The 9989-nt window shown below is 36.0% G+C and overlaps 1 protein-coding gene across 1 annotated transcript in view; it reads left to right on the top strand.

Annotated features, from left to right (window-relative positions):
• LOC107290855 (steroid 17-alpha-hydroxylase/17,20 lyase) overlaps positions 1 to 5246 on the top strand; it is an 8719-nt gene extending 3473 nt beyond the window's left edge. The window contains exons 3-8 of the mRNA XM_015819788.1: positions 1525 to 1754; positions 2018 to 2104; positions 2854 to 3066; positions 4195 to 4364; positions 4444 to 4547; positions 4969 to 5246. Coding sequence (XP_015675274.1) covers positions 1525 to 1754; positions 2018 to 2104; positions 2854 to 3066; positions 4195 to 4364; positions 4444 to 4547; positions 4969 to 5246 — 1082 coding nt within the window. The remainder of the gene's footprint in view (positions 1 to 1524; positions 1755 to 2017; positions 2105 to 2853; positions 3067 to 4194; positions 4365 to 4443; positions 4548 to 4968) is intronic.
• The last annotated feature ends 4743 nt before the right edge of the window (positions 5247 to 9989 follow it).

Genomic DNA, 9989 nt, shown 5'->3' with positions numbered 1-9989 from the left:
GGCCAATTTCCACTTTTACAGCTATTTCTTCCACTTCTCCCTCCTTCCAGAAAGAACGATAATATCCCCCAACTGCTTCCCTTGAAGTGCAATACCATGATTTTCCATTTCTATAAGTATTGAAATTGCATCCCAAAGTCTCAGTTAAATTCATCACCGCTTTTTCTCTGTATCCTTGTAGACTTTCTTTAGTTATTGCCAATCCAATTTATTCTTGAACAGAGAATGGGTGTCATAATTTTAATCCAAACTTTTACTTACTTCAGGTAAGAATTATGATATTGATATGATCAGTTTGCTCATATGAATTTTCTTGGTTAACATAAAGAAAAGAAATAATTTACTTTGCTTTATCTGGCCTTTTTATATACTGAGATTACCTGAGAAAATATTTATCTGCAGGTTGATGCTGCAAAAGAGAAAGTAAAACAATAAAATATACATCATATTTTCAAACAATGAGTAGAAAAAACATGGTTGCTAGAGCAAACGGCTGTAGAGTTATTGAGATGCATTTGTCTTTCTTAGGTATCCATTAGTGAGATATATTTATGTTGTAGAACTTTAAACACCCTAAATTGTGTTTGTTAAACATCTGATAACCAATCTTTCAGTATAAGCATCACCTTGTGCTCATTTGAACTTGTTGGCATCAAAATAGAATAAGTAAATAAATAATTTTTTGACAAGAGTTGCAATTTTTTGACAAGAGTTGCAATTATTAAGTCAGGATGTAGCCAAGATATTGATTATTAAAGCACTTTACAAGTTTTTCTTTGATCCTTGCATCAATCCTGAAAAGTAATTTTATGCAAAGGTTTAGGAATCTTTTAAGTTATTTTCATATACCCCTGCTATATTGTGTAGGCAGAATGCAGTTCAATGGAACTTAATGCCCATCAGCTGTTCCAGGCTACATTTACATGGCACATTTACGTTTTGTAACTTAATAATGGTTTATTTAATTCAATTTGGGGTGTTCATGTGACACATAAAGTTAGAGCAGCATGGTGCCCTAGAAGTGAACCTTGGAAGGTTGAGAGTTCAATCCTAAACAGCGGCATATGTTTCTCTATCAGGGTGCAAAGAGAACTCCACATAGACATCAGGAAGGGCATAGGGCCAGTGAACAGTCAGCTCCATTCAGTCACCACAACTCACCCCGAAACAAAGGGATTAAAGGGTCATAAAAAGAAAAAAATGACACATAAAGCTCATTTGTTGTGTTCATTTGTTCATTTGTTGTGTTCAATATGATATGTAAAAATAGCCTTACTATACTTTGCTTTTATTACATCTGGGACATTAAGATCGGAAGTGATTGATTTGTCCAAGGTGAAAAATTAATCAGGTGAAAGATATCTCCTGGATAATCAAAGTGTTATCAGGGAACCTATCTACAGGTATATTTCTATCCTGGGTTAAAATATTTCTGTTTCTTCCTAATTCCTGTGTCCATTCTCCCGGTTCCTAAAATAATTCTTTCTTTTTGCATAAATTTGTTCTTTCATGCTTTTCTTCCAGTCTCTCAACAAGCAGCTTTTCTGTGTGCAACTTTGAGTGCTACAGAGAATTCATCTTTGGACATGGCTCCTGAACTAACACGTGCTGTTACCAATGTAGTGTGCTCCCTTTGTTTTAATTCATCCTACCAGCCTGGAGATCCTGAATTTGAGTCCATGCTTCGATATAGCCAAGGCATTGTGGACACTGTGGCTAAGCAGAGCATGTTGGATATCTTCTCATGGCTTCAGGTGAGAGATTTGAAGAATGTGAGAAACAAAATTCATTTTTCCCTAAAGCCAAAGTTTCAAAGATAGCAAAGACAGTTTTGTTACCAGCATCCAACTTCTGAAGGGTGGAAAGTTCAGGAATGTCAGATGTATCTGACATAAATCAGATAAATAACATAAATGAATTAATTTTCTTCAGATTCTTTTTCTTATGATGGCATTGTTGACTCCTGTTTTTCTGAGGAGAGATTTATTGATTATGGCTGTTTCTCTGCCTACCACAGTATTTCCCTAATAAAGATTTGGCTTTGCTGAAGAAATGTGTTGAAATGAGGGACCAGCTCTTACACCAGAAGTTTGAAAAACATAAAGTAAGTGTCTACAATCAGAAGTTTTATAGATTAATTATACTATCCCTTATAATGGTGGATCACAAAAACAGATTTTAATAGTAGCATCAAAGTTAACATGTGGCCTCAGCTCTGTTCCCATAAAAATCCCTAGTAATGCCGAAGAGAGATATTAAATAGTTTATTTATTTGAACTATTTATGCTCTACCTTTTTCATTCAATATCAGCTTTATGTTGTTCATATAATTAAGACTGTGGCTGTTTTGTAAATATAAACAAATTACGCTAACGGTATAAATTTTGACCAATCAGTCTCTTTCTCAATCTCATCTTTTAAGCAGTTTTAATATACTATGAGCTTTTTAGCTTTATAAAATGGCAGAGATTGTGGAAATTAAATCATTTATAGAAATAGTAGGTAGAGTTATGCAAATAAGCGGACCTAATGCTGGGTTGAAGTCTCTTTTCTCTCCCCCGAGTAACCACACTGCTCAAGAGTTTCTCTGAGACAAAGAAGGGAAGAAGCCAATGCTGGCTGAGGTGGGGGTGAGGCAAGAGAAGTCACTGCTTTGCCCCACAAATAATGTGCTATGTATGCTGTCTTGAGCTCTTGGAATAAAAGTGTGATAAAAATTCAACATACAAATACATATTGAAAATGCTCCAATTTATATTTGTTGCTCTACTATGGCAGGCAAATCCACTAAGTAATCTTCCTGGTGGTGTCCTTCAATCATCACCACTATCAATTCTCATTTTCTCCTTCCAGGAAGCGTTCAGAAGTGATTCTGTTACTGATCTAATGGATGCACTTCTGAGGGCCAAATTGAACAGGGAGAACAACAATAAACATCTATTTTGTGAACAAGAACTAACAGATGACTACCTACTCATGACAGTGGCTGATATCTTTGGAGCTGGTGTGGAGACTACAACTACTGTGTTGAAATGGATTGTGCTCTATCTCCTACATTACCCAGAGGTAGCGGATTCTCCTGTCCTGCCTATGATCTCTTGAAGAATTGTATTGACTATGAGTTATATGAACAAAGGAAACAGATATCTACACTAAGAGTTCCTCAACTGAGATCCTTAGTTAAGAGAAACTGATTCTTTCCATCATGTTTAGACATTGTCATTAGCAGAGATCATTAAGTGCATTCTTTTATTTTTTTAGTCATATTTTTATAGCAATAGCACTTAGACTTATATACCACTCTATACTGCTTTACAATACTCTCTGGAATGTTTACAATGTAGAATCATATTGCCCCCAACAATCTGGGTTCTCATTTTACTAATCTCGGAAGGAAGGCTGAGTCAATCTTAACTCCTGTCAGGATTGAACTCCAGGCTATGGGCAGTTTGCCTGCAATTTGGCATTCTAACTACTGCACCACTAGGGTTCAGTCATATTTTTATAAAATATCCAATCACACATGCATCTAAGCACTTCACAATTTAAATAGAATCATACAATAACTAAAACACTGATACTAAAATATAGCTAATATTAAACACTACCCTAAATAATAAAAAAAATCTTGCAGTGATCAAATCTCAGAACCTACTTAACCTGCATGATCTCACTGCTGACATAGAAGAGCTAGAGCATCTTCCTCATGCATTTGAATTTGCAGGGAAAGGAAATGGTTATAAGGTCATAATAAGGTCTGGTGGTCCCCCACCATAAAGGATTTTATATAGGGTTAGTAAAACCTTGAAACTGATCCTAATGATCACAGAAAGTCAATGGAATTCCTGCAATTCAGCACTTTGGGCGGCCTGAGAACACCCGTTCTGCTACATTTTCCACTGCTTGGATTTGCTTCAGGGGAGACTCCATCTGAAGTGAATTAAATAGTTCAGTGTGGAGATATTGTCTTGAGGCATGCTGAGCAAGACTCTCTTTGGTCCTGACCAAAAACAATGTTTTGGAATTAAATAGTATTTTCTGTTTCCAGAGTTTTATGATTTTCATTATCATTAAAAATACTCAAACTGATTTCTTCCCATTGTTGAACCACTGTCTAGATCACAAGGCAATTCCTCCACAGCTGTCATGACTTGCTTGATTCCTTCCTGCTTGATTTCTTCCTCATTTCTCCAGGTACAACAGAAGATCCAAGAGGAACTGGATCACAAAGTTGGTTTTAATAGACATCCTGTACATGCTGATCGACAGCATTTGAATTACCTGGATGCTACCATTAGTGAAATTCTGCGTATCCGGCCAGTTGCCCCACTTCTTATCCCTCATGAGGCACTGGCAGATACAAGGTGAGGAGGATCATTTCTAATAGTGGGAGTTAATGGGGAAGAGGACTTTCACTAAAGAAAATGTTTTTTTTTCCTGTAGCATTGGGGAATATCATATCCCCAAGGGAACTGAAGTTGTAATCAACCTGTGGTCCATTCACCATGATGAGAAAGAGTGGGATGAACCAGGGAAATTTAACCCAGGTGGGTATACCGCCATTCTTATTGTGTGTGTATAATGGTGAGTAGGACTTTCCATTAAAATTCTTTTATTGTCAAGAAGGGCTGTTTTTTTAACATATAATTTCTATTACCTTTCTACCCACTGTCACACTCCTCACATCCAATAGCAGAGTGAAGAACTTATCTTCAGATTCCTACTCATTAGTATTTTTTCCTTCAATATGACCCTTCCTTGCTACAATTACAACTACCACAGTATATATAAATTTCTTTTCCCTAGACTGCCACCATATGAGTGATAATGTAATATTTTGGATATATAGAGAATCCTTTTTCAATTATAAATTTGGGAATGATCTATATGGATATTCTAGCCAACTTCTATTCCTCATTATTGAGTTTGTGATGTTTTCCAGGAAATGCTTGTGTTTTTACCCCACAGATCGTTTCCTAGATGAGGATGGGAACCGGATCTACTCTCCCTCACCCAGTTTCCTCCCCTTTGGGGCTGGTATCCGTGTTTGCCTGGGAGAAACCCTGGCCAAGATGGAGCTGTTTCTCTTTATAGCGTGGATCTTGCAAAAATTCTCACTCAGTGTTCCTGAGGGAGATACACTGCCTGAACCAGTGGGTAAATTTGGAGTTGTGCTTCAGGTACCAACATACAGAGTAAAAGCTACTTTGCGAGAACCTTGGAAAGAAAAAGTAATAGAACAATAATACTTTTTGAGTCTCAAATAATCTAACAGAAGACAAATAATTACTTTAGCTGAATCCGTAAAGATTAGGAGGTACAACAATAGGCTCCATTATTATAGTATGTTCAAAACAGAAAAGACATTAGAACGCTAAACAATTTTTCCCCAATAAACTGCAATCCCTTTCTATTTATAATCCCTATGGAAAATAAAAGGTAGAATTGGTAGGATGGAATTTTTTGGCACCAGGAATGATATAATACCAATAACTCTAAGTAAATAGAATACTTATATATTCAGAAGCAATGATATCTAGACTGTTGCACATGATGCTTAGATTTTGAAATAAAAAGTACAAACATGATTTTCAGTGGAAATAAAGATGCTGTCTTCAAGAAAGACAGAATATCACTACCTCTTTTTATAAAGGTGCTATGTGAGAAAAGCAACACAGTGCCATAAAAATGACAGATACCATTTTTCTATTGCCTGCATTCCCTTAAGAAGATCATGGTGGATATGCCTAGACATACTTTTTTGGATACATTATTTTCTCTATTTCTCTTTTCTGATATGCTGTACAGAACTCTGCACAGATGAAATAACAATTAACAATTTAGAACTTTTCAAAAACCGCTATAATTTCCATTTTGCCAAATGATAGTTACATATCTGCCTTCTATTATACGTTCCTTATATTATACTCACCCATACATATTCCTTGAGCAACATTTGGGTTGGATTGGAAAGAAGACTATTTTCAACTTTGTAATAGGCCTGTTTACCAACAGGACATGTATAATATTTTTCTGATTTGAAATAAAATTAAAATGAAAGACAAAACATTTTTATTTTCTAAATGTGACTTTACAAACATAGTTTCACAAATAGCCATAAAAATATTTCATCTGAAGTAAGCTGAGGCAAGTAATATTTCTGTTTAAGCAATTTGTTAGGTTCCTACGAAGGTCAGTTTTTATCTACATAACAAAAGAAAGTGATAAACACGTTTTCCTCTGGCCTATATCTGACTATATGCATATAGCTAGAGTATAATATAAGGAACATATAATAGGAGGCTCTATGCCAGGGGTAGTCAACCTTGGCTCTTTTATGACTCGTGGACTTCAACTCCCAGCTAAGCTGGCTCAGGAATTCTGGGAATTGAAGTCCACGAGTCATAAAAGAGCCAAGGTTGACTACCCCTGCTCTATGCGAACCAATGTTGTACAGTTAGTATAGTGTATTGGATAGCAACGTGGAAAATTAGATTGCTGTGTATCTTTAGACATAGAAACTCACTGGTTATTTGATCCACTCAGCCATTTTCAGCCTAGATGTCAAACTAATATGTACAAATGGTGGGGTCCTTAATTTTATTGTGCTGTAGCAGTTATGTGACAGTGGGATAATCTTGCTTGATAGAAATAATTACATGCACAGCTAACCTACTATCAATACAGAATCAAAGATCCCTAACTCTTTTCAGGAAAGAGGGAGTTATAAGATGGGAACAGTTGTTCTCTCAGATATATCAAATTTCTTAATCAATTGTGGATTGAAAGTAGAGAACAGAAGCAGGTCAGGAAGTGGAGTATACTAGAGTCTAGTTCTGTGATGATCATGTATATTAAATGCATGCATATTTAGTACCGTAGATATAGATGGTAGATAGTAGAATGTATTTATATTAATAAAGTTGCTCATCCAAAATGTAATAAAATACCCATACTAAAAGATTTAGCCAAACAAGCCAATAAGAAAGAACGGAGATTTTTATTCTTGAGTATCATTGGCAGTGCTTTTTTTTCTAAAAAAAAAAAAAAAGGTGCCGGAACTCACACACATCATACAACCCGCCTTGCCTACCCTACAAGGTCCCATCCAAAAAAGGTGCCGGAACTCCGTTCTGGGCGTTCTATGAGAAAAAAAGCCCTGCTTTTAACACATTTCAACTTTGCATACTAGTGTAATTTGTGAAGGATTAAACTGTAGTATTTTTGAACTTTGATATTTTTAAAAGATTGGAGTGTTTAACTAGCAAAACGGCACTTAAATAATGTTGAAAAATGTGTCCTCTTTTAGTCATTCATTGGAAAACACATTTGAGAAAAAAGCCATTAATTAAGAGTCACAGAGGTATTGTAATTATGTTTATAAATATGGTTTGAGAGTATATACAAATCTCAGCTAAATGTTGGACTTATTAAGTGTCAGTGAATGTAACTAAGTTTTCTATTTACATCTGTAAACATGATTTCAAAAAACTATTTAATTATGCTATTGGAAATTGAGTTAGCAAATACTTAAAAATAATTAACAGTACTATGTGAAGAATTTTGTTATTGTTATAGTGGCCTTCAATCACTATAACAGTATATTGAAAGTCTATGCAATATACTATTTATTCTAAATCCTATTAATTTTACTTTGTATTGTAACATAACAATATAATTTTATAATCTTGTTTTTAACTGTGTTTTTAGTCATGTTTTATATTGTTTTATTATGTTGTTTGTAAATCACCCAGTCACTTAGATGAGATGGGTGGTATAGAAATTTAATAATAGAAAGACAATATTTAATGTTCTAATTAACATCCACATCTGATTTATAAAATACATTGTTTATTTAGGTGAAGGTTAATAAAAAATAAATCCCTTCGAGCTTAATGTGTTTTAATTCACACATTAGTTTTGTCTACTATTTCTATCAAGGAATATAAACAAGGGGGAAACTGAAATACGAAACCAAAAATATTGTCTAATGATGTGATCTCAGTTGCCTTTCCAAAATTACTGAATTTCTCCTAAACTACATTCCCCCATTGCATTCAATTGGCTTTTTTTTTTCAATTACGGTGCTGTAGGTAGCTAACAAAATAAATTCAGACAATTCAGCAAAGTTAATATGGAGTATCTGCCTGGGTTACAACACAATATAATGTGTGTTAGCCTCAAAGAAAATGCCATGGTGTGATCAGTCAATTATAGCTTCTATAGCAGGCCTCCTGTTGGGTTTCCCAAAATTCTCATATAGCACAGACCAGAAACTCATTTGAGTGGCGCTAAATGGGGAGCATTGGCCTATGGACTGCAGTTCTTACCACTTTTAAAATCTGCTGATTCTGAGATTACTATTTTGATCTTCTTGTTTTAGTTTTTGACAGACTAACAGATCTACATATTTGTCTTTCTTCCTTGCATGAATGCATCCTATCTTCCAGAATGAATCTATGTCCAATTTTAATCAGAATTTACATTGGATTTTTTTTACTACAGATTTAATACCATCTACACATTTATAGATATTCTAGATTCTGTCTATGCTAAACACCTGATATCATATTAAACTGAAGTCAAACACCTGCATTTTGACTATACAAGCACAGGGTACAAGGTGCATGTCTACAAAAAGGCTAGGGATTTTTCATATTACTAATACTCTTAATATTTAACTAAATAATGGAGATGGGGAATACAATACATTAACTGAACATGAACCTAAGTCAGATATCTATACTAGTTTTCTTTATTCTTTCAGTAAAACATCAGATTTTAAATATTGAAAGAACTGGGTTTAACTTACAATCTTTGACTTCTTCAAAATTATCCCCAGTACATTTTCAGTGCATTCACAATGTTGGTAATATTTTACATACTTATTAAAAGTATATTCCTCCATTACTCCAGAAGCAAAAGGTGGCATATACCACATCACTCTTCCAACATTCCCCACAACCACCTTGTAGGGGAAGCTGATCTGAAGTTAACAAACTGGCCCCAAGTCACACCGTGAGCATGCAGTGAGGTTCCATTATGGAAAGTGGATGTGAACACACACAACCATGACACCAAACCATCTTTCAGTGCAATTGCCAAATGTATGTTGGGAGGTGAAACCACATTCTGTCAGATGCATTCAACCATGCTAGATTATGGATTAACAAGGATTAAACTTTCTCCCCCAACAGCTGTTCAGCATATTAAACTCTTTTTCACAATTCCTCATTATTACTGTGGAAATCACTAGAGGGTGCCAGATACATTGCTATTTACAGCCGAGTCTTATCCGTATGAAATACGAATTAGCCTACTGCTGAGATTGCTGTATTTATGCAGTGGTGCAGATTCTCAAAACTGGAGGATTTTTTTCCCTCTGCCTGTAATGTAAAATAAAAAAGCAAGCCCTTTGCCACAGCAAATCATCAACTGCAAGTGGCGGAATTGTCCATCCCCTAATTCAGTGATGGCGAACCTTTTAGAGACCGAGTGCCCAAACTGCAACCCAAAACCCACTTATGCATCGTCGAGTGCCGGGTGGGTGTGGCCCATTGGCTGGGTATGGCCCATTGGGTGGTCGTGGCCCACTGGGTGGGCATGGCTGCGGTGGTAACGGCAGACTGGGTGCAACTAAAACGTTCAATCAATCAATTCCAATTTTATAAGACCTTTTCTTTTCTCGCGAGAAGTTGAAATTGACTGATTGAACCTTTTTTTTTTTTTGCACACGGCGGCGGAGGCCTAAAGCAAAAAAGTTTTATAAAACCCAGCTGAAGGCCTAGGACTGGGGCGACGGCACGCGTGCCCACAGAGAGGGCTCTGAGTGCCGCCTCTGGCACCCGTGCCATAGGTTCGCCACCACTGCCCTAATTCTATAGACAAGACCTCTGAGGCTGGAAAAATTGGTCCCTCCCCAGCCTGTGTTAATGTAGTCAGCATACACATAGCATTGTGTGCAGTGGAGTATCTAGTTACTATCTGTC

Source organism: Protobothrops mucrosquamatus, unplaced genomic scaffold (genome assembly GCF_001527695.2).
Source record: "Protobothrops mucrosquamatus isolate PMUCROS unplaced genomic scaffold, P.Mucros_1.0 scaffold984, whole genome shotgun sequence".
Lineage (NCBI taxonomy): Eukaryota > Metazoa > Chordata > Lepidosauria > Squamata > Viperidae > Protobothrops > Protobothrops mucrosquamatus.
Note: the sequence above shows the minus strand (reverse complement) of the source record. Positions and strands in the feature narration are given on the sequence as shown.